The sequence below is a fragment of the Phlebotomus papatasi genome, chromosome 1, assembly GCF_024763615.1.
Source record: "Phlebotomus papatasi isolate M1 chromosome 1, Ppap_2.1, whole genome shotgun sequence".
NCBI classification, from domain to species: Eukaryota; Metazoa; Arthropoda; class Insecta; order Diptera; family Psychodidae; genus Phlebotomus; species Phlebotomus papatasi.
The window spans coordinates 54,298,691-54,324,227 of NC_077222.1; the positions used below are offsets into that span (position 1 = coordinate 54,298,691).

The 25,537-nt window shown below is 33.6% G+C and overlaps 2 protein-coding genes across 5 annotated transcripts; both read left to right on the forward strand.

Moving 5' to 3' along the window:
- The first annotated feature begins 6,190 nt into the window (after positions 1 to 6,190).
- LOC129806881 (NADH dehydrogenase [ubiquinone] 1 alpha subcomplex subunit 7-like) lies at positions 6,191 to 6,832 on the forward strand. Its single transcript, XM_055855701.1, has 4 exons — positions 6,191 to 6,353; positions 6,417 to 6,505; positions 6,565 to 6,660; positions 6,717 to 6,832. The coding sequence occupies exons 1-4, from the start codon at positions 6,288 to 6,290 to the stop codon at positions 6,769 to 6,771; spliced, it is 306 nt and encodes a 101-aa protein (XP_055711676.1). The 5' UTR covers positions 6,191 to 6,287; the 3' UTR covers positions 6,772 to 6,832.
- A 313-nt stretch (positions 6,833 to 7,145) lies between these two features.
- On the forward strand, positions 7,146 to 24,652 carry LOC129806884 (sex-lethal homolog). 4 transcript variants are annotated; one of them, XM_055855717.1, is made up of 7 exons: positions 7,146 to 7,455; positions 7,610 to 7,655; positions 8,027 to 8,281; positions 8,371 to 8,478; positions 13,911 to 14,092; positions 19,475 to 19,632; positions 24,181 to 24,652. In XM_055855717.1, the coding sequence occupies exons 1-7, from the start codon at positions 7,415 to 7,417 to the stop codon at positions 24,228 to 24,230; spliced, it is 840 nt and encodes a 279-aa protein (XP_055711692.1). In that variant the 5' UTR covers positions 7,146 to 7,414; the 3' UTR covers positions 24,231 to 24,652. The 4 variants fall into 4 exon arrangements, with proteins under 4 accessions (XP_055711692.1, XP_055711702.1, XP_055711717.1 ...); XM_055855727.1 differs by having other exon boundaries at positions 8,045 to 8,281; XM_055855742.1 differs by lacking the exon at positions 19,475 to 19,632.
- Positions 24,653 to 25,537: the final 885 nt, after the last annotated feature.

The window sequence follows — 25,537 nt, forward strand, 5'->3', positions numbered from 1 at the left end:
TTCAAACTTAAAATTAGATATTGTTGTCCCTTTTTGTCAAACGAAAATTGAAAATGAAATTGAAATTTCAATTTTCATTTGGCAGAAAGAGACAGCCACATCTAAATTTAAGTTTGAAAGAGTAAGAGGTAGAATTTCAGTCGGTTGAATTTCACTCAATTGAAAAGGTGTGCCAGCGCCATTAAAGTTTAAATTGTATTTAGAATTTAAGACGAACTCAAAGTTAGTTTGGAAAAATGGATTAAAATATTATATAAACATATATATTTGCACTAAACCAATATTGCGATATTTATTTTATTTAATATGATGGATATGAAGCAATATAAGTACACCATTCAATCATCAACAAACTACACCAAAATATAAATTATATTGGTATTTGAATTAGAATTAGAATGCTTCTCGAGGCATATTCAAATTCTTAAAATATTATAACGACTCCAAATTTTAAATACGCGCTATAAATTACCTGGCAATTGCGTTTTGCCTACTTTTCGGCGAATAAAGACAGACTGAAAAATGCATTAATTAGGATTATTTCACTATTCGCCACACCAAATATGTCTCCGCCATATTCGCCGCCCTGTCTATTTTGACTGGTTATTTCGTGAATTGCCCCTCAGGAATAAGAACAAATCCTGCACTCAAGAGCAACTCAACAAGGTTTTGGAAGCCTTTCGTCGCGGTTTCACTTACACTGTTTGTCTCCAATTAGAAACTTTCCCTTGTCTCCATTTGGATTAATTTGTTTCCAATAGAAGCATTTTATGCTCGCGTATTTTTCTTGTATTTAAGAAGTTTTCAAATTATGTCTAAAGAATTTTCACTGAACAGTAACATTCTAGAAGAGTCAAGGAGCAAATTTATGTAATTCTCTTCAGAAAAAAATATGAACTTAATGTGTTGAATCTTCTGTCAAAGTTAAAGCGTCTGGAAATGGTTTTGAATTAGGACATTTACCCTAGGTGAAAAATCTCAATTTCAAAGGTTCCCCACTTTCAAAGGTGCCCCACAACCACGATGCTCTAAAATTGATACCACGATGCTCTTAAATTGACGCCACAATGCTCTTAAATTGATACTACGATGCTCTTAAATTGATACCACGATGCTCTTAAATTGATACCACGATGCTCTTAAATTGATGCCACGATGCTCTTAAATTGATACCACGACGCTCTAAAAGTGATGCCACGATGCTCTTAAATTGATACCACGATGCTCTTAAATTGATGCCACGATGCTCCTGAATTGATGCCACGATGCTCTTAAATTGATACCACGATGCTCTTAAATTGTTACCACGATGCTCTTAAATTGATACCACGATGCTCTTAAATTGATACCACAATGCTCTAAATTTGATACCACGATGCTCTTAAATTGATGCCACAATGCTCTAAATTTGATACCACGATGCTCTTGAATTGATGCCACGATTCTCTTAAATTGACGCCACAATGCTCTTAAATTGATACCACAATGCTCTAAATTTGATACCACGATGCTCTAAAATTGATACCACAATGCTCTAAATTTGATACCACGATGCTCTTGAATTGATGCCACGATTCTCTTAAATTGACGCCACAATGCTCTTAAATTGATACCACAATGCTCTAAATTTGATACCACGATGCTCTAAAATTGATACCACAATGCTCTAAATTTGATACCACGATGCTCTTAAATTGATGCCACAATTCTCTTAAATTGATACCAAGATGCTCTTAAATTGATGCCACGATGCTCTTAAATTGATACCACGAAGCTCTTAAATTGATACCACGATGCTCTTAAATTGATACCACAATGCTCTTAAATTGATACCACAATGCTCTAAAGTTGATACCACGATGCTCTTAAATTGATGCCACAATGCTCTTGAATTGATGCCACGATGCTCTTAAATTGATGCCACGATGCTTTTGAATTGATGCCACGATTCTCTTAAATTGATACCACGATGCTCTTAAATTGATACCACGACGCTCTAAAAGTGATGCCACGATGCTCTTAAATTGATACCACGATGCTCTTAAATTGATACCACGATGCTCTTAAATTGATGCCACGATGCTCTTAAATTGATACCACGATGCTCTTAAATTGATACCACGACGCTCTAAAAGTGATGCCACGATGCTCTTAAATTGATACCACGATGCTCTTAAATTGATACCACGATGCTCTTAAATTGATGCCACGATGCTCTTAAATTGATGCCACAATGCTCTTAAATTGATACCACGATGCTCTTAAATTGATGCCACGATGCTCTTAAATTGATGCCACGATGCTCTTAAATTGATACCACGATGCTCTTAAATTGATACCACGATGCTCTTAAATTGATGCCACGATGCTCTTAAATTGATACCACGATGCTCTTAAATTGATGCCACGACGCTCTAAAAGTGATGCCACGATGCTCTTAAATTGATACCACGATGCTCTTAAATTGATACCACGATGCTCTTAAATTGATGCCACGATGCTCTTAAATTGATGCCACAATGCTCTTAAATTGATACCACGATGCTCTTAAATTGATGCCACAATGCTCTTAAATTGATACCACGATGCTCTTAAATTGATGCCACAATGCTCTTAAATTGATACCACGATGCTCTTAAATTGATGCCACAATGCTCTTAAATTGATACCACGATGCTCTTAAATTGATGCCACGATGCTCTTAAATTGATGCCACAATGCTCTTAAATTGATACCACGATGCTCTTAAATTGATGCCACGATGCTCTTAAATTGATGCCACGATGCTCTTAAATTGATACCACGATGCTCTTAAATTGATGCCACGATGCTCTTAAATTGATGCCACGATGCTCTTAAATTGATACCACGATGCTCTTAAATTGATACCACCATGCTCTTAAATTGATGCCACGATGCTCTTAAATTGATACCACGATGCTCTTAAATTGATGCCACGATGCTCTTAAATTGATACCACGATGCTCTTAAATTGATACCACCATGCTCTTAAATTGATGCCACGATGCTCTTAAATTGATACCACGATGCTCTTAAATTGATGCCACGATGCTCTTAAATTGATACCACGATGCTCTTAAATTGATGCCACGATGCTCTTAAATTGATGCCACAATGCTCTTAAATTGATACCACGATGCTCTTAAATTGATGCCACAATGCTCTTAAATTGATACCACGATGCTCTTAAATTGATGCCACAATGCTCTTAAATTGATACCACGATGCTCTTAAATTGATGCCACAATGCTCTTAAATTGATACCACGATGCTCTTAAATTGATGCCACGATGCTCTTAAATTGATGCCACAATGCTCTTAAATTGATACCACGATGCTCTTAAATTGATGCCACGATGCTCTTAAATTGATGCCACGATGCTCTTAAATTGATACCACGATGCTCTTAAATTGATGCCACGATGCTCTTAAATTGATACCACGATGCTCTTAAATTGATACCACCATGCTCTTAAATTGATGCCACGATGCTCTTAAATTGATACCACGATGCTCTTAAATTGATGCCACAATGCTCTTAAATTGATACCACGATGCTCTTAAATTGATGCCACAATGCTCTTAAATTGATACCACGATGCTCTTAAATTGATGCCACGATGCTCTTAAATTGATGCCACAATGCTCTTAAATTGATACCACGATGCTCTTAAATTGATACCACCATGCTCTTAAATTGATGCCACGATGCTCTTAAATTGATACCACGATGCTCTTAAATTGATGCCACAATGCTCTTAAATTGATACCACGATGCTCTTAAATTGATGCCACAATGCTCTTAAATTGATACCACGATGCTCTTAAATTGATGCCACGATGCTCTTAAATTGATGCCACAATGCTCTTAAATTGATACCACGATGCTCTTAAATTGATGCCACGATGCTCTTAAATTGATACCACGATGCTCTTAAATTGATACCACGACGCTCTAAAAGTGATGCCACGATGCTCTTAAATTGATACCACGATGCTCTTAAATTGATGCCACGATTCTCTTAAATTTACGCCACAATGCTCTTAAATTGATACCACGATGCTCTTAAATTGATGCCACGATTCTCTTAAATTGACGCCACAATGCTCTTAAATGGATACCACGATGCTCTTAAATTGATGCCAAGATTCTCTTAAATTGACGCCACGATGCTCTTAAATTGATACCACGATGCTCTTAAATTGATGCCACGATTCTCTTAAATTGACGCTACAATGCTCTTAAATTGATATCACGATGCTCTTGAGTTGATGCCACGATTCTCTTAAATTGACGCCACAATGCTCTTAAATGGATACCACGATGCTCTTAAATTGATGCCACGATTCTCTTAAATTGACGCCGCAATGCTCTTAAATTGATACCACGATGCTCTTAAATTATGCCACAATGCTCTTAAATTGATACCACGGTGCTCTTAAATTGATGCCACAATGCTCTTAAATTGATGCCACGATGCTCTTAAATTGATGCCACAATGCTCTTAAATTGGATGCCACAATGCTCTTAAATTGGATGCCACGATGCTCTTAAATTGATGCCACGATTCTCTTAAATTGACGCCACAATGCTCTTAAATTGATACCACGATGCTCTTAAATTGATGCCACGATGCTCTTGAATTGATGCCACGATTCTCTTAAATTGACGCTACAATGCTCTTAAATTGATATCACGATGCTCTTGAGTTGATGCCACGATTCTCTTAAATTGACGCTACAATGCTCTTAAATTGATACCACGATGCTCTTAAATTGATGCCACGATGCTCTTGAATTGATGCCACGATTCTCTTAAATTGACGCTACAATGCTCTTAAATTGATATCACGATGCTCTTGAGTTGATGCCACGATTCTCTTAAATTGACGCCACAAAGCTCTTAAATTGGATGCCACGATGCTCTTAAATTGATGCCACGATTCTCTTAAATTGACGCCACAATGCTCTTAAATTGATACCACGATGCTCTTAAATTGATACGACGATGCTCTTAAATTGATACCACGATGCTCTTGAATTGATGCCACGACTCTCTTAAATTGACGCCATAATACTTTTAAATTGATGCCACGATGCTCTTAAATTGATACCACGATGCTCTTAAATTGATGCCACGATTCTCTTAAATTGACGCTACAATGCTCTTAAATTGATATCACGATGCTCTTGAGTTGATGCCACAATGCTCTTAAATTGATGCCACAATGCTCTTAAATTGGATGCCACGATGCTCTTAAATTGATGCCACGATTCTCTTAAATTTACGCCACAATGCTCTTAAATTGATACCACGATGCTCTTAAATTGATACGACGATGCTCTTAAATTGATACCACGATGCTCTTGAATTGATGCCACGACTCTCTTAAATTGACGCCACAATACTCTTAAATTGATGCCACGATGCTCTTAAATTTATACCACGATGCTCTTAAATTGATGCCACGATTCTCTTAAATTGACGCCACAATGCTCTTAAATTGATACCACGATGCTCTTAAATTGATGCCACAATGCTCTTAAATTGATACCACGGTGCTCTTAAATTGATGCCACAATGCTCTTAAATTGATGCCACAATGCTCTTAAATTGGATGCCACGATGCTCTTAAATTGATGCCACAATGCTCTTAAATTGATACCACGGTGCTCTTAAATTGATGCCACGATTCTCTTAAATTGATGCCACGATGCTCTTAAATTGATGCCACAATGCTCTTAAATTGGATGCCACGATGCTCTTAAATTGATGCCACAATGCTCTTAAATTGATACCACGGTGCTCTTAAATTGATGCCACGATTCTCTTAAATTGACGCCACAATGCTCTTAAATTGATACCACGATGCTAATAGTAATAATACGCGACTACTAATAATAATAACTCAATTTATTTTTTTAAGTTTCCTTTTCGTAATCCAGTTTAACTATCTGTCGTGTCATCATGACGAACCTTCACTTTCTTTTTAACCATAATAATTTTTCTCAGTGTTTTTTAGTCGTGACGCACGAAATATATTTCAAATTTTAACGATATTTCTTATCCGAGACACAATCCCGCTTTTGGTTAGAATTGTAATTTGGCGGGAAATAACCACACTGGGGCCATCTATTGGCATTTTCCTATTAAAGTGGCTCCTCTACCAACTGAACCGAGAAATACAAACTGACATTTCGCATGTTTGTTTTGATTTGCGTGCAAATTTTTGGAGTGTGATTTCTTGTGAAAATCGGGGTTGAAAATGGCAAATGCCGCTAGACGGGACATTTCCCCAATTCTACGTGAAGTGAGGAGCTTCCTTCTTGGAGTAAGTAATACATTATTCATAGAAAAACTGCATGTTATTACATAATTCCCACGGTCTCTGCAGCGCAAACACACCAATGCTCTTCGCTTTGAGGATGGAGTTGCTGCTCGAACTCAGCCACCTCCAGACATTCCTGGAGGTCCTGCTCATAAGTAATATCGTGGAAAATTGGGTTTATTTCCTTGTAAAATTGAGGATTTTGTTTTTGTAGATTGTCTGCCAACTACTATGTGAATCGTGATGCTCGTCGTCTGGTAAAACCACCTTCGGATTGTACTCGGGTTTTGCTCACCGAAGGCGAGAAGGGGTATGAAAATGGAGTTTGGTTTTTTTTTAAACTTTCTGATAAATTTTACCTTACAGTTCGACGAGTGCTGCGAAACTACCAACTCCTGGAAAAGCCTATGCTTGGGATTAGTTGAATTTATGTGAATATCTGTAGATAACCGCGAAAATACATTGAGGAAAATTGAATTTTATATTGCTGTTGAAGTGTTTCTGCGAAGCGCCATCTGTGGAGGATATTGTGGTGGAAGACAATAGAAGCCTATAAAGTAGGCCTTTTGAAATTATGCCTACAAAATTGAAATTTTGTTATTCATTAGCAATCTTGGGAGAAAACTTTGTAGGATTCGTATATTGGCTTTATAAGGACTGGATATGGAAATATCTCAATTGCTGATAAAATATGATTGGTAAGGTAAAAATCGGAGTGAAAGAATATGAATGCAAACAATTGCAAGTTCAGTTGGGTTAGTTATTTGAATAGCGCCATCTGTAGGGAGTTGAGAGGGTGAGTTTGACAGGGCAGCAGAGGAAATCCTTCTCAAGCCTTGTGAATTGCGCGTTCTCTTTTCCTGCCACTCTCGGTGTGTATTGTGTGCAATAGATCCTCAAAGTGGCGTCCGCGGACTCTCCCAAGTTCACTGAACGCAATGCAGTGTAGTATGTGACAAGAGGATAGAGGTAAATAGTGGCACTTGCTCGGATAAACGAGTTCCCCAAATTGAAGTGACGGAAGGAGGATTTGCCCATTGGATACGTGTGTTCCTTTATGATAAATGTATAACAAAATGAATGGTTATGCCCCATTTAGGTCGAGGTGAGTAAATTAGCGTCAATCGATTTTTGTTGGCCTACGACTGTGTTTGGCATTGTTTATCAAACATAACCCCTTTTGCTGTTCTCCGTGGGAGTTCTTCTATTGTGGGACCTTGTTTGCAACACACAAACTGACCTGACACTATCTCTTGCAGTTCCGGAAGGATGTGGGGAATGTCTCATTCACTCCCATCAGGCATGGTACGTAAAGCCGTTGATTATTGTGGGCTAATTTACCTTGCACTTTTGATCACTGTTCACACTCTTCCTCTGCTCGGATTGCCTTCAAGGGAAGATGCTGATTCTTACCATTATTCCTCCTCTACTAACCCACTGAGAGATCTTTGCTTCCTTTTATAACACGCACCATGACTAATACCAAAAGTGAGACTCTTAGAGATTTCTATCTCTTACCCACAGTGGATGTAGAGGAGACATTGGAAATCAGCCTCCTGCCTTGTGAATCAATCCACGAAAACCAAAAAAAAAAAAAAAAGAATCACCCACAATTCTTCCCCGAAGACAGCTTTAATCCGCTTGCGAGTTGAGAGAAATTCTCGTAACTATTTTAGTCACATTACGCTTATCAGGACACGGATTTCTCACTTATGTACAACACCCGGAGAGGCGGAATGAATTTTCCAGCCAGCAGTACGTTCGGAGCCGTCGGACATGCATCCTCATCTAGCACCAGTTCACTGAGTGGCGTCGCGGGCACCAATCTCATTATCAATTACTTACCTCAGGATATGTCTGAGCGAGAATTGTACTCATTGTTCTCCACGATGGGCCCCATTGAGAGTTGCAAAATAATGCGAGACATGAAGGTGAGTCAATGTCCAGGGCATCTAACCATTAATTTAATTACTATTGGCCATTCTATCATTCTATTTTCTTTTTTTTTTCCTCTTTTCAGACTGGATATAGCTACGGCTTCGGATTTATCAATTACAGTTCGGAAGAGGCGGCTACCAGAGCAATCAAATGCCTCAATGGTTTAACTGTGCGAAACAAGCGTTTGAAGGTAAGTTATTTGAGTCATTTTTGATAATACCCAAGGGCTCGGTCCAAGTGTCTCTAGCCTCTAAATTCAAAATCTTGTTGGGAGTAAAGTCTATCTACACTGAGAGAAATCCGAAAAAGTCAAAATAACATTCCGGAAATGTTAATTTTACCTGCAGTATTGATCCGAAATCGGTGTAAATATTACCCTTTTTACGTGTATTATGGGTTAAAATAACTCTTTTCATGTTGATTTTACCCTCAAAAGGTGTAAAATTAACATTAAAAATTGTTGATATATTTTTACACCCGAAAAGTGTTAAAGTTATGACGAAAAAAAGTTAATCGTAGCCTCTTTTTTTCTCAGTGAGTTAAACTCGAATCACATAAAATATTCTAGTTCTTTCACGTTTTCTGATTGGTTCTCATTTTAAAGCATCCAAAGATCCTATCAGAGAACATGATCGGACTAAATTATTTTATATTATTGAAGACATAAAATTTGAAAAATATTTTATTAAATTAATAAAAAATAACCATTGGTTCGTGAATTTTTAACGTTTTAAAATTGTAAAATATCTATGGAAATGCAAAAATATGAAGAAGGTAAAAATTATATTTTGCAAACTTAAGGTTTTAAAAAAATCTGATAAATTTTAATTTAGGCCAAAATAGAATATTTTATTTTTATTTTGTTTGTTTTTCTGACCAACTTGATAATTTATAGACTGGAAATTTTTGTTTCTGGGAAAAATGCTGTTTTCAAATAGCAAATACTAGCGAGAAACTACCTGGACTTATGGTGATATTTTCAAGGGAAATGAAAAGGGGGAATCTTTCTCCTGAACATTTTTGTTTTACTACGTGACTTTTTATGCGCTTCTTTGTTATCGACTTTTTTCTGTTGGTTTCTGTCACGACTGTTTTCCCCATAGTTCTCGCCTTGTTCTAAAACCACAAAACAGTCGTGACAGGAACCAATACAAATCGCTCCTTGGAAATTACAAGGGGTCAACTCACTTTTTTGCGATTTTGAGATTCTAATGAACTTAGAAAAACAATTTAATAAATATTATAAATATTTCCAGATGATATAAGTCATTAAATTTCGTTATTAGAAAAGTTTTTCAAAATTTTAATCTTTTTGATTGCTTGTATAATTTTGTTTGAAGTAAAGGGACACAAAATATATTCATCGTTCAAATTTTTGTGAAGCAGAGGACTAACTCAAGCAAGTTGATCCCTTGTCATACTAATTTCAGCAAAATTTGCACATCATTTAGAACGACAAGGAGCTAACTCTTTAAAAAACATATTTTGAAAGGTAAAAATATAAAAGTTTCGATGTTTATATTAGTGCTCCTACAAATAGAAAAAAATAAATTGTTTTTGTTCAGTCATTAAATTGAGATACTTATTTACACAAAATTAAATCTTTCATGCTGTCTTCTGAAAAATGGCTGAAAATAAGTTGGCCCCTTGTAAATTCCAAGGAGCGAAATGATAAGACGGTTATGCAGGTGCACTTGAGAACACACATTATGATCACTATAATGGTGCCACGCCACAGTACATAGACTGTCGCTCAATCGGCTCTTTCTCAATCGCGTGAAAAATTTTGTTACCAATTTTCACATTTGATTTTGAAGCAAATTTGCTCATATTTGTTGTAGTTCCTCTTATTTTACCGTGATTCTTTATAATTGAGCGCTTTTTGTGGAATTTACAATGACTGACGGCTGAATCTTAATAGATTGGGTAACATTATGCCCCATATGCCCGATTGAGAGAGAGACAACTATATTCCAATAAAAAATGAAAAGGTGAAATGTTTCTCTTCAAAACTTTTTTTTAGTACATGATTGCTCTTATGCTGCTACATAATTGTCTTTTCTTTGTGTTGGTTTCTGTCTCGACTGTTCCGGGGTTTTAGAACACGGCTGGGATTGGGGAAACCTGGCGAGACAGGAACCAATACAAAGAAAAGTCGATAACGCAGTCATGTACTAAAAAATGTACAGGAGAAAAATTTTTGCCATTTCACATCTCATTGGAATAGCTTAGTTTGAATATAGTTTATAAACGTGTAGCAAAAATGTGTCTCAGAAAACTTTATCTGCTTGTCTTATGCTCCCCCGTCTTATCATTATGTGGAAATCTGTTTATTATCCCTTTAAGGACGATTGGATCACCGGTGTCGTCCCATAAAGAAAATAATTTTTCCTGACAACCTAAAGTTATTTTTTTTATGTCTGTACATAATTGTAAAGTAGAAGGTTGAAGGAATCTAAAATATTTTTTGCAAGTCTCTAGCTATTTGCTATGTAGTAAATATTTAAGCTCAAAAATGGCGAATTTTTAAATTCTCAAATTCATTACAGATTTTATTTATTTTTTATACTTCCAATTTTTTAAGCAAAACCCTTTTGGCAATAAAAACTACAATACTCGTACGTAATATTTTTCATTAAAGCGAAAAATATTATTCATTGGTATTGTCAGAAAAATTACTTAAATTTTTGGTCTATTTTTGTCCCTATCGTTCATAGAAGCACAAAATACACCAAATCAGACTCTGTTGGACTTTCCAGGGTTAGATGTAAGACTTATCATTGATTATGTTTCTAAGTTTAATTTTTATTGTTGATTTTCAGTCCGTAAAAAGTGTCTCGTCGTTAAAGGGTTATGCAATATTGATTTTGGTTTAATAATATTTTGCGTTATAATTTGAGTCTTAAGGCCACAAGGATAAAATTTGTAAGCAGAAGTAAAGGCCTCTACACATTGGGAACAATTTTCGTCAAAAATTGATTTTTGACAGAATTTTGACGTTTTGCCTACAGGACTGCAGGCAATTTACTTCGAAAACGCAATTTTTGACGAAAATTGTTCTCAATGTGTAGAGGTCTTTACTTCTGCTTACAAATTTAATTCGATTAAAGGTGCTATTTCAATAAAAATGGAAATTCCAACAAATAATTTCAAATTTCAATTTCAAGTCAAGATCCAACATTTATAGTCGATACGTGCTTCATTTACTTTATTTTGTGCAATCCATGCCACTGTTTCTCATATTTTCTAATTTACTACTGTAGCTCTCTCAAATTCGGGCATTTGGGACCGAAATGTCATCCGAATTACAGAGAAATTCGGGCAACAAGTTCTTGAAATGCAACGATTTTTTATTCATTGTTTGTTTGTAAATAATTATAGGAACGTATCGGCATTCTCGCGTCTACGAGAAGTCCTTAGTTTTTACTGAATAATAAAGTTGCAAAAACAAATTCAAGATTTTGCCTTGAGTTGTTTTGGAATTTGGAATCGACTCTGGACACTTTGGGGGATCGACAGGCGTGGGCTACTAACGTGGATGTCTTAAGTCCACGACCATGATAGGTAAAAACGGTTGAAAATGTATGAATGAATGAATAAGACCAATCCGTACCATTGAGACTGAGTTACAGTAGACTCTCTCAAATTCGGGTATTTGGGACCGAAATGTCACCCGAATTAGAGAGAAATTCGGGTATCAAATTGTTTGAAATACAACGATTTTTTGTTTACCTGCATACTCTTATTAAATTTACATGCTCATATTAATTGTAAATTTCATGAAAGCCTCTTAATGACCAACGCACAATAACTTGTTTGTAAACATGTTTTTAAAAATGAGCGAGATGACTAGATCTAGATCTCACTCACTCTCATTGAAATGTCAAAAACATGTTTACAAAACAAAAGTTATTGTGCGCTAGGCATAATAATGAAAAATCACATCATAACTGAAACAAAGCATGGAAAATTTGAGCATATTTGCTTCATTCGATAATCATAATTGGAACTTGAAAAATGTCAACAAACTTTTTTCAAATTTAACTGCTACCCGAATTAAAAAGTAGCCCGATCTTAAAAGAGCCGAATTAGCGAGAGTCTACGTCTACTGTATTGTGAAAACAACATTTGGGGGTGTTTCAAAATGAAGGAAAGGGTTGTGGGAAAGTAGATTTGACATTGTCAACTTCTAGTCACCAATCGATATCAACCTTTGCCGAAAACCGCTTGTCGATCTCTATTTCCGTTCTTTCTCCAGAAACGTTTGTACTCTGTTGAAACGGTCGGCCGGAAAAATCGATTTCAGCAGATATAATATTCCTGTAGGAAAATTCTGTAATCGTATGACATTGTCATATGACAAATTCAATCTTTTTTATCCCGTAATTTCGGGAAAACTATTTAAAAATGCTATTCATATCAATTACTCAGAGCTTTATAGAGCTTCTTGCAATGGTCATTCGGTACTTAATAGTCTTCAATGTTATCTTGCTCTCGTATTTACCACGAAAATTTGTCATATGACATTGGCACATTGTTACAGAATCCTAATTTAGGCTTCCGCGTTATGCATTGTGAATTCAGGATGAATATAATTTGGAAAAATTTGAAAAGTAAAAAAAAAGAACGGAGTTCTAGATCTCATAGTGCCTAAAGTTAACAGTGGTTGCCTTTATCGGACGCTTTTTGTGAAAGGCATCACTAGTTTTATTTCTCTTCCGTGCGCGGTAGTCGGAATTCCGCGGATGATATTCGTGAATTCTTTCTGGCTGAACCTTAGAAGCTTCTATGCATCTTATTTTTCTACTCAGTTTTTTTTCCTTTTCTTTCTTTTCATATTAAGATCTTTTTTTCTATTCTGACTTGTATTTTGTATTACGTGAGCAAAATTCCTTACTATGCCCCTACTTACGTTTATATTAATATAAACGAAAAATTACCTAAAATTTGAGACAAATTTAGAGAACAAGAGGGCCTATCATATTTACATTTCCCTATTAAAATAGACCACTCTTTCTCTAGAAGCGATACAATAGACATTTCCTTAACTGTAAGGCCTCTTAACACTGTGAGAAATCCGAAAAATTTAAAATAACATTCCGGAAATGTTAATTTTCCCCTGCAGTATTGATCCCAAATAGGTGTAAATATTACCCTTTTTAGGTGTATTATGGGTTAAAGTTACCCTTTTTTCATGTTGATTTTACCCTCAAAAGGTGTAAAATTATAATTAAAAAATGTTGATATATTTTTACACCCGAAAAGTGTTAAGGTTATGACGAAAAAAAGTTAATCGGAGCCTCTTTTTTTCTCAGTGAAGGCCTCTGTACACTGGCAGCAATTTTCGTCAAAAATTGCATTTTTGAAGTAAAACACTTGCACTGTTGTAGATGGAAACATCAAAATTCTGTCAAAAATGCAATTTTTGACGAAAATTGCTCCCAATGCGTAGAGACTTTTGATAATTTAGAATTTTATCTTTATTTCCAGTGAAAAAAAATTGAAGATTATTATAAAGAAATGAGAGTTGATTATTATTTTTTTTAAGAACACTTGGTCTGACACATGCTGTACTATTTGAAGACTAATCATTAGCTAAAGCCGACTCTCAATTCTTTTCAGGTTTCATATGCCAGACCATCAGGTGATGATCTGAAAGAAACAAATTTATATGTCACGAATCTTCCACGCACCATAACTGAAGAGATGCTAGACGTAATTTTCGGTAAATACGGAACCATTGTACAAAAGAACATACTTAGGGATAAAATAACTGGACAACCTCGTGGTGTTGCATTTGTACGGTAAGTCCTTGACCTCATTTTTTGTTCTTTCTTTCTTCATCATGCTCCCTTTTTTATATGACATGTCCAACTTTTCCAATTCTCATCTTCACCATCTGAGTCCTTCCACCCCCCTTTTTTTTGCGCCTTCTGGGTCAGATTTACGGACACTAGAGAGAATATGATGTATATTGTTTAAAAGTGACTATAGATCCTTTGTCCTATCATACAACATCCTCTCTTTCCGCAAATTTTTACCACTATACTGACGCAATGTAAATATTGACAATGAGGATGGGAAAAAGAGAAGAGACTTTAGTTATATTGAGGATGGAAATGGAAAGATGTATATATTGGCAAAAGTCCAGCAATGAGTGTCTTCTTGGCCAAAAGCATTCAGAGAAATTTTTCGGCCACATCGAGCCATTATTTATGTATGCCAACAATGCGTTTCCCCGAGGAGTCTCAATGTCTGAGGTCTCTGAAGGGGAAAGTTGATATCCAAAATGCCATACCAGTTGAAAATCGATTGGAGGGATCCGTGTGTGCCGGTTAAATCGATTCCTCTGACCATCATGTTGGAAGTTCAAGGGGAGGATAAAAATGTTGAGATATAAAATACCACAAACAATGCATGAAATCTATTAATACTGCATTGTGAGTTGAGGGTATATATTTATGCACTAACAATTTTGTGTGACAGACAGCCACTCTGCAAGAGACGAGACATCCTCCCACGGAAATATAATTTCCTCGCGCGCGCTTTCACTGAGAAAATTGTTATGGGGTGCTCAACGGGGAGTATTTTAGAGTGGGTTGAGGTCTGGCATTTTCCTTCTTTCTTCTTCTGAGCCAAAAATCGGATAATTGCACAAGGAGAAGATTCCAAGGGTACTGGGGCATTTTACATTTTTTTAGCTGTGATTAAAAAAAATAATAAAAGGCTATATATCAAACTCAATGAATGACCTGATTATCCGTGGTTATTGAAGAAGTTGCCAGATATTACAATGGCACTGATTTTTACATATTACACAAAAAGGATATTTTAAAATGTGAGGCTATGTTGCGTTTAACTTGTAATAAAATGGATATTTTTAAAAGTAGAGATTTCTGATAAATTGCAGAAACTATTTTTTAAAACTGATTGGTTTGAGGACATAATAAGTTTTTTGGATTCGCCAGAAAAAATTGTAAAAATTTTTGATTAGTATTATAAATTTAACGAAATAGAACTTTTTGGATTTTTCAGTTAGCTGTTGTAAAAATTCTTTCTTTAATACCGACTTTGAGAAATATGAGGAAAACACTCAATCTCGTAAAAGATGTCCACAAATTAGCAAACACTTAAAATAGTTTTTTTTTCGATACCATTTATTTGGAATTAGGGGACAAGGAGTTAGATCTCACGTACATAAATCATATATTAAGTGTCCTCATTTTTGACTCGGCATAAGAATGTGGAAATGTTTATATTAATTCTTCTGAGAATGTTTATCTTTCAAAGTTTCGGCTTATATGGATCACTCTTTGATGTTTAACTGACAAAGAATCACAATGTTTATATTACCTTGAAAAGGAATGTACATCTTGCGAAATTCAAATCAGCATAAGATCATAAAATTCTAAGAATAGATATCTGATAAAAGACAAAGAAGATCGAAGGGAGAGCAATCATATAAATATCCATGTATCACTAGAAAGAAAAAATTCTGATTTCCCCGCTCGGAAATCATAATTAAGGCCCCTAGTGTAAAATACGATACAGAAAATTTTATAATTCAATATTTTCCAAGATAAAAGAGACTGAAGGTGTCTACACATTGGGAGCAATTTTCGTCAAAAATTGCTTTTTTGAAGAAAATTGCTTACAGCACGTACGTGGAAACGTCAAAATTTTGTCAAAAATGCAATTTTTGATGAAAATTGCTCCCAATGTGTAGAGGCCTTGACGCTTCAAGTTTTGTTTTTATTATTATATAAATTTCACGATCCTTCTTAAAAGTCACAGATGTTCAAGTTAAGTTTGTGTCCTTTTTTTGAAATATATTTCTTAAAGGAGATATCACTTTTCATCAACTTTTTTTCAAAAAATTATTACATCAGTGAATAATTTCATTCTAATTTGAGCCCATTGAAGAGTATCCCTTAGGGGAGACTGGGGCACATGTAAACATTTTTAATAGATGCGAATTTGAGGTGATTTTCCAAGCGCACAGTGATTTTTTGGAAAATATTTCTTAGCTCATGTTTTACCCTTGGGTATAGGCAGTTCATCGAGAATGGTGGAAAACAATTGAGTTTTCCAGGGGCATGACATTTTCTATGTTTCCAGCGAGCCGAAAAAACTTTTGAGTTTATTAGCTGTTTTCTGTCATTGTAGAATGAATTAGCAAAAAATACTAATACAAAATAAAAGCCAATTTACTAACGAAGAGGCAACCGAAAACCCTAAATTGGTAATCTACGTAGTTTTGGAGATATCTCGTGAAATGTGTACAAAAACAGGGAAAAAATTACACTAAAACCGGTCGCATTTTTTAGGGCTAATGTCACCCCCCTGCAGTTTTCCATAAAAATAAAATTTGTGTCACTGTGCATTTTTCTCTTTTCACAAAATACCTGGGGTAGAAGTAAACACTTTCTGGGGAGGATGTAAACACCCTTTTTTCCACCCTTGAAATTAACTTTTCACCACTTTCAATTATATTAATTACTTAAGAGATATATATATATGCATAAAGACTGTTTATTTTTCAAAAAATTACTATACTTTTTACAAGGAATAATTAAAATAGCAAAAAAAACTCAAAGCATGCAAATTAAAGACATTTTTCAATGAATTTTCCCAATATTTTGACATCATGTGACTTCTTATTGAACACAACGAAAAATTTCCCACCATGAGATGCAGCTGTGAATCGAATGAAATGAAAAAGAAGAAGACAAAATATTTTGCCATTCATTCTACACTCGCGACATCTACAATTACGGGGAAATTGCCTGTTTACATCTACCCCAAATGCTGTTTTCTGACCAATTATTTATTCTTTTAAAATTATGAGAATCTCAATTTCTCTAGTAAATGCATTAATCTAATCCTAAAAGATGTAGGGAAGAACTGGTATTGCTACATTTCGATTATTTTACATAGTTTTTAATTTCCAGGTGGAAATCCAAATGACCAAAAAAATTGAAATATCAACATTTTCTGGAAAAATGACTTATTTTTAAAGTATTAGGATTATATTGACCAATTCATCTGTGGACATACATCTCCATGGTATCTATGAATGCTTATGGATTTTATCCTCTGGAGTCTTAAAATTAATGAATAAAATCACAGTGTTTACAACTACCCCTGTTTACTACTACCCCAGTTCCCCCTATGCGTTTTAACATATTTTGCCCCGGATTATCCAATACTTGAATGCGTTAACTACTCAGACAAAACTTTAAAAATCGTCATTTTATCAGAATTTAAGACAACCAATTCATAGCATGTTATCAGAGATAAAAAATATGCAAAAAAATCTTTCTATTTGTTAGGATGGTATCAAAACCGACTAAAACAAAATTTATAAAATGAAATCTGTATGGCATATCTGTGATAATCTTTCGATGTTGACAGACGTCCTGAAAGACCGACGATTGAAATATTGATCAGTAAAATCGTGAAATGTCAGAGCTTTTCACTATAAATTTATTTAGAGAAGTTATAAAAAAAACAAAAGCTTACAAATATGCAAATACTTAGTAATTAAAGTGAAAGATATCCTCAATGTGCTTAAGTCCTTCTCTTAATGGAAAAATTTACAAAGCGGTATAAAAAGTAGAAATAAGAAAAATTATACGATTGCAATATCCATGGGAAGAAGGAATATAATTTTTTTTTAACAATCCTCTCATTTGTGAGGTACGGAAACCTTAAAAATTATTTAATGGGAAAATTAAAATTTCTAATTTGAGTTGAGAGCTAATGACGTTTCTTGTATTATAAGTTTGCTTCTTTAAAGAAAAAAAGATATTAAGGGTCTTCACAACTACTTTGAATATTAACAAGATAAAGGTTTTTAATATTTCCATTTTAGCTTAATTATTGTAAAATTTCCTCCAAATTTTGAAACAAAGAAATCTTAAATATTTCCAATTCTATAAAAAAAAAGTTGATGGGGCTACTGATACTTAATAAAATCGAATTACTTATAAATTTTCCGTATTTAAAGTTTTGAAAAATTCTCCAATCCAGCTTTAAAATAAAAGAAATCTGAATAAAAGAAAAAGTTTGACATTCATTTCAATTTCGTTAATGTGAAGCTTTTGATTTTTAGAGCCTAATGTGCTGAGCACATTTACGACTTAAGCCGAGAGATAGCTTAGCGTAATTATGCTCAAAATAATGATTAGGCTATATTCCCGTCAGTTTTCCACTAAGCTCTCTCTCTCGGCTTAAGCCGTAATGCACTAGACACACTTACGACTTAAGCCTAGAGACGTCTTAACGTAATTATAATTAAAAAATGTTGACTAAATTTGCAACACTTTTCATCAGTTGATCTGAAAGTAATTTGATTATAATTACGTTAAGCCATCTCGGCTTAAGTCTTAAGTGTTTCTATGGCATAAGTTTGCCTAGGGCATAAAGCCTTTAAGAAATTTGACAGTTAAGTATTAAGGATAAGGATCTCTATCGGAGAATTCGAATAAGTCTAAAGATCGATTTAAAGACTTAGCATTTAAAGTTTTATCTTATAATTGAGAGCTTGTTGTAATTTTTCTGAGATTTTTAAGTAAATTGAACCACCAAGGGGTAAATCATATTGAGAAACTCTTGTCAATTGTCCGAGAAACGCATCGCGAAACCCGAGAAACACAACGGACAGAAAAATGGAAAATTCTTAAAGAGAAACACAGAGGAATTTAATTTAAAATTTCATCTAGCCAATGCCAATGTCCTAATTTAGTTTTAATTAGAATTTGGAAATCTCAAGACTAATGCCGACAAGCTAATGCTGAACTTAAGTTCCCGATCTCTTAGCGTGAAAGTGGTAGGGTTTCTAGCCCATTTAATTTGATTCGACAGTATCAAACTTAAAGTCCTTGGGGATTTACGTCTAATTTAAGTTCCCGGAGTCTTTATATTCTTTAATATAGAGTCAAATTTTTTCTGTGTGAAGGATTGTATCGCGTAACCCGAGAAACCCAGTTTTTGCATCGCGAAACTCGAGAAACTATATACCCTTGTCGGTAGACATAGGAATGAGTTACCCCTTGGGAATGATTGTCAAAGCATTTCGACTGCCTCTCTACTATTGCTTAGAATAATAATTCTTTCAGCACGATTGAACCTGCAGTATTTGTGGTAATTGTGATTTCCTTTTGTTTGTTGTATTTCGCGTAAAGATTTAATAAGCGGGAGGAGGCCCAAGAAGCAATATCTGCCCTGAATAATGTGATTCCACAAGGTGGCAATCAACCCCTGACGGTCCGGGTGGCTGAGGAGCACGGCAAGGCGAAGGGATCACTCTACTTGCCAACATATAACTCCGTGATGCACAGAGGTAGACAAAGAATGCGAATGAATATGAATAATAGAACATTACCATATTAGTCGTGGCTCCGTTCATTTTGATTTTCATTCACGTTTTACGAATTAATTGAATCTTAATAATTACTATGCTTCTTATTAGTTTTGTCACATGTGTGAATATAATTTCACAAATTCATCCCCATAAATAAAGTTAGTTTTATGTTTTACTTGAATTTTATCAATGATAAAATCATAATAATTTTGCTCTTTATTTTTTTTTTGAATTCATATTTTTTTTTAGTTTGTAATTATGATTTAGTTGTATAGAATTACAATATACAGAAGAATAAATGATATTTATGTATACTTGAATTTAATTTTTGTTCCACTTTATTATACTATATTTTCCTCAATTTGATTTATGTTATTTGATATTCCGCAGAAAGTTTTCTAAAGTCATTTATAAACATTACTTGGTAGAATTAAATTTCTTTTGCAAAGTACCATGTTTCTAATACGATTAATTGGCACAATATTTTCAACTTTTCCTTTCAATGTTAACAATTATTGTAATTATTTTTCCGCGCGTTTTTAATGCTTATTTGCTCGATTGTTAGCCACAGCCCTTTTATCTTTACAATAGCATTGTTGAAAGAACATTTAAATTACAACAATAACAAAAAAAGTTAATAAAATAGTTTTTTCCTTATAATAAATTCATATTTTTTCGTATTTTAAAGCATGTGTGCAATTTTCTAGTGAGACAAAATTATTATTTTGACCTCAAAATTGATGATGACAAGGATATAAAACTATGAACAATGCAAAATTTCATAGTAACTGTGAGATGATAATATATGATGTGAAATTAATTTATGAGTCATTGTGGGAAAACAAGTTTATTCACCAAATTTTATATAATAATAATGAAATTAGGCGTGTTTTATATGACGTTCATGCACTTCAGAATTAGTAATTTTAGATATGCTTGCTTTTTCATTAACGTAGGTTTGTGCAAAACAAGTGATATTGGTGCTGATAAAAGCATAATTTGCATTAAAATACTACTGTTTCATAAGAAAACAGTTTTTCAGAACTGATTTAAAGTGAAAATTCTTTTAATTGACAAAAGTTTGGAAGGAAAATTTCTTGAGCAAAAAAACCAACCTTTGAAATAAGTTAGGATGATTTTTTTTCTTAATGCAATGAGACGAGCTGGTTCCTGGTGTTCAAAAAATCTTTTCTGACTAGGGGACTGTGCTAAATTTCGGACAGATTGTATATGACACTAAAATTTTAAGTTTAAAGCGATACAGTAGACTCTCGCTAATTCGGCTGTTTTAAGATCGGGCTAATTTTTAATTCGGGTGGCAGTTAAATTCGAAAAAAGTTTGTTGACATTTTTCAAGTTCGATTTATGATTATCAAATGAAGCAAATATGCTCAAATTTGCCATAATTTGTCTTAGCTTTGATGTGATTTTGCATTATTAAGAGGTTTTCATGAAATTTATAATAGCAATGAGCATGTAAACTCAATATGAGTATGCAGATGAACAAAAAATCGTTGAATTTCAAACAATTTGCTGCCCGAATTTCTCTCTAATTCGGTTGACATTTCGGTTCCAAATGCCCGAATTTGAGAGAGTCTACTGCATATTTTTAATTTTGTGTTAGTTCCTTTTCTGGAGTTTTGTTTGAAACTTAGTTTATTATTTTGTTTTCAAATATTTCTTTTTAAGGTAAGTGTACAAAATTTCGGCCAGCTTACAATTTCGGCCACTTCTTTTGTTCCACCAATTTCCATGACTATAGAATGCAAAAAAATGCGAAAAATTTCGCTACGACGAACGAGATGATGTAGTAGAGACTTTGTAAGAATTCCGAAAGGGCAAGGGACTATGAGCACCGAGGTGGCCGAAATATTACCCAAAACTATATCTATAGTTTTTTTTTTCATTTTAAAATGTTATTAAAAATTATTTTTAGAGAAAACAAAGACCATAAACTATCTACAAGGCTCCATATAATTCTCCTTAAAAATAAGTTTAAAAAAACTTCAAATTGTATTAAAAAAAATATGACATTTCGAACTTAAATTGAGGACCTTGCATGCAATTCTGCCGAACATGATTTGAATGGTGAACCTCTGGTAAAGTCTTTTCTTTTTACATAAAAAATCTAATCTACTAGGGAAATTTGAATCTGTTTGATGATGATTTGTCACGTTTTTCGTAAAAATCTTTTCACTTTGACGTTCCAATAAATAAAATTTAATTCATAGTTAAAATTGGACGGGTTTTCTAGGAATATTTTAATAATAATGATAGTATATTTAAAAAATAGGTCATGTCCTTTACAATTTGTTAAAGGATGAGAAGCTTCTCATGGTTCGTTTTGTAAAAAAAAATCTGACTGGCAGCTGCGGAAAACCGCAATAATATTTTAAAATTTTAATGCAATATAAAAAAATAATATTCAGAGAAATAACATTTTTCATTGAATACTCTATGATAAATCTGTAATTTTAATCAATTTAGTTGCAGCGTCCAATATTGCAAGCTGTCCGAAATTTGGCAAAGTTCCGCTAATAAGAAAACAAAATTTATATGAGTCACAGGTATACCAGTAACGCATTTGTTCTCAAAGATCTGAACCTGCATGTTGAAAATTTAGAAATTAAATATTGCTATTAGTAAAAAATTCTCAGTCTTTAAACTTTTATAGGCTTAAATATTTTTATAGAAGATAAAGATTAGAAAATTAATATGGTCAAGTTTATGACTACACTTTTGAATGTTTTAAATGCCTTCAAGAAATAGTTAGCAAACTCAGGGGACTAATCGTGGTGTCACTTATAAGAATAATATTAAGAGTAATTCCCTGGACCCACTTATGACTTAAGCCGAGAGACGGCTTAATGTAATAATTATTAAAATAAAGGTTTCACTAAATTCACATTTGTTTCCCACTAACTGGGCCGTTTAACTTAAGCCGAAAGATGGATTAGTTAGAGACTGATGGAAATGGAATCCGCAGGGGAATTCTGTAACGATATGGCAATGTCATATGACAAATTTTCATAGTAAATTCGCAAGAAAGATAACATTAAAGCTCAGTGAGCATCGAATGATCCTTGCTAGGAGCCCCATGAAGCTGTTAATAACTTATACGAATCGAATTTTCGATTATTTTTTTTTAGATTTACCACATAAACATTTTTAAATTTGTCATATGACATTGTCATACTTTTGCAGCATTCCCCTACTGATCATTATTTTAATTATAATTACGTTAAGCTGTCTCTTGGCTTAAGTCGTAAGTGTGTCTAGGGCATAAGAAAAGTCAGAAAGAGAGGTGCATAGTACGCAAAATTTCAAATGAAAAACTACGTGTGTTAGAAAGAGTGCACTATAGTAGAGTAATACAATCAGCAAGATATTACTGTCCGTAATTATTATTATTATATTTATTGACAACGGGGCGTCATCCAGTTGATGGTTTCCCTTTCGTAATAATTGTTTTCTGAACTTTCTGAATCATCTGAAAAGCAATTCGAGCAATTTTTCACGTGTGATAACTGTAATTCGGTCGGTATTCGAGCAATTTAATACAACTTTGTACCCAGTGCAGTGGTAACTAGTCCCCGGCGAGTGGCCTTCAAATTTGAAGCCAATTTCTTACTTTCACATACAAATGCGTATGGGAATTTTTCTGCACTCGTGATCGTTATGCTAAATATTTAAAAAGTGAGGAGTTTTTCCGTATTATAAGATACCTTTCCGTATGGAGGGATAAATATACTAAATTTTTGTTTAAATAATTTTTTTCCTCGGAGCACTGTGAGCTGAGTCCGAGATCAATTTAGGAATTGGCTTCAAATAGCTCCATATAAAAAGGCCAACTTGCCAGGCGCTTCAGTGGTAAAATACGAGTGAGAGGCAACATAAATAATAATTAATCTTATATATGACACTACGGTAAAATATGATTTTATTAACTTAAATATATCATACGTCGGTCGGTGGATCGATCATTGTCGTAACTACATTTTTTTGTCTTAGTATTTGATGGAAGAGGTGATGTTTGAATCTTCGTTTGCATTAAATGCAGATACAAAATAAATATGGAAATACGACAATAGTCGATGCAACCAACGATATTTCATTATAAGTTGACAAATTATATTCAAGAAAAATTGATGGATGAATATGATTTTTTATGAAAACACAAAAAAATCTGTATAAATTTCGAGAACAATATCAATTGTTTTGCACATCCTTTAAAAATTTTATGTCTTTATCCTCAATATTCTGTCGTTCTTTTAGTTCAGTTCATTATTTTTGAATATTTAATCACTAGAGAAAATGACTATGTTGTGAGTTTCTTTTTACATTTAAGAGATCATTTTTTATTTGAAGAAATTGATTTATCAATATATTGAAAGAATATTAATAAAATATGTGTGTGTTAAATAAGTATAAGCAAAAATTCAATGATATCTTTTTCATGCGACTCCTCTCAACATGCTGATGGTCAAAATAAATGTTTGTTTAATGCACACAACATATTATGTGCAGGATTCGATGGTTTGTACTGTAGGAAAAAATCGTATCCCTACCCTTATTGAGAAGGATTTCCTTACATAGCTGTAATATTATCTTTATTTTCATATAATATAAAAAAAGAAATGAAACGAATTATTGTTTGGTGAAGAGTTTTACTCTTATAAAAAAAAACTGATAGTGATTGGTATAAGTATAAAAAAAAAAGAAATATTTAAGAGCAGATTGTATTTTATTTTCTCATGTGTAAATAAGTAATTTCTTAAAGAATTCGTTTAGAATGACAATGTTTTTTTTTAGTTCAATGTCTCACTGTGTGTGTATAAAATTAATGAATATACTGTGTTTTATTTTATAATATTATATACACAAAATGAAATTATAGGCTCGGCAAACGAATTCAAAACGATATACACAGATGAAATCATAACAATTACTGAAAGGTTTAAGCAAAAAACATTAAAATTCAAATTTATATATATATATATATATAAAAGATTATATATTGTTAAAGAAACAGGATAATGCTAAATTAATGAAGAAGAAAAAATATACAAATTAACTGTACACAATCTTAACAACAAAAATGGAAAAGAGAGTCCAAAGGATGAAGGAACAAATCATACACAAAATAGCTGTAACAAATTCAACACAACCGACAAACCAACTAAAATAGCTAAAAATACAATGAAATTCATCAATATCTGATACATATTGCAAAAAGAAGCCTCAAACCAGAGATGTTATATATAATAGCGAGGAGGATAATGGTGACGTTTATTTAATCACTAATCTAATGTAAAGTTACATCAATAAAATGATAAATAATGATACATCGATCTCATTACAGAGTTTATCAAACTAATCAATTTTATTGTATAATTGTGTATAGGGGTGAAAATTCATTTTTTTCCCGTCTTCATCATTGAGAAAATAAGAGAATCAATGCATTGTATTCCATGACATTGAGTTGGTGGGTTGTCATGTAAAAAAAAACTTCTTAAATTTACATCTTTAAAGGATAAAAAGGCCGTAAATTAAATTTAGATTATCTCCCAGTACCTTACATAAGATTGATCCTTTCTCCGATAAGATTACTGAACATAATTGATAAACATGTATTCGAGAAAAAAAACGTTGTGTAGTTGCAGATTATATATTATACATAAAGAAAAAAAAAGAATTGAAACAAGAGTTGAATTTATTGTTAATAGGTTTAGTCCTTGAGATTTAAGGTAAAAGTACTAGAAGAAAGTGAAAAACTCTATATATTGCGACGTGAAAAATCAGAGAATATATGATGAATTATACCTAATAATATAAAGGCTTTGATAAGTTCCGAATAACCATAATATGTGTTTTATTGCATTTC

Bases quoted from the DNA above. Each gene is read 5' to 3' on its own strand.
- LOC129806881 (XM_055855701.1), top strand. From the start codon at position 6,288: ATGGCAAATGCCGCTAGACGGGACATTTCCCCAATTCTACGTGAAGTG. The intron at 6,354-6,416 runs GTAAGTAATACA...CGGTCTCTGCAG, and splicing joins TGAGGAGCTTCCTTCTTGGA to CGCAAACACACCAATGCTCT. The intron at 6,661-6,716 runs GTATGAAAATGG...TTTACCTTACAG, and splicing joins CTCACCGAAGGCGAGAAGGG to TTCGACGAGTGCTGCGAAAC.
- LOC129806884 (XM_055855717.1), top strand. From the start codon at position 7,415: ATGTATAACAAAATGAATGGTTATGCCCCATTTAGGTCGAG. The intron at 7,456-7,609 runs GTGAGTAAATTA...TATCTCTTGCAG, and splicing joins TATGCCCCATTTAGGTCGAG to TTCCGGAAGGATGTGGGGAA. The intron at 19,633-24,180 runs GTAGACAAAGAA...TATTATGTGCAG, and splicing joins TAACTCCGTGATGCACAGAG to GATTCGATGGTTTGTACTGT.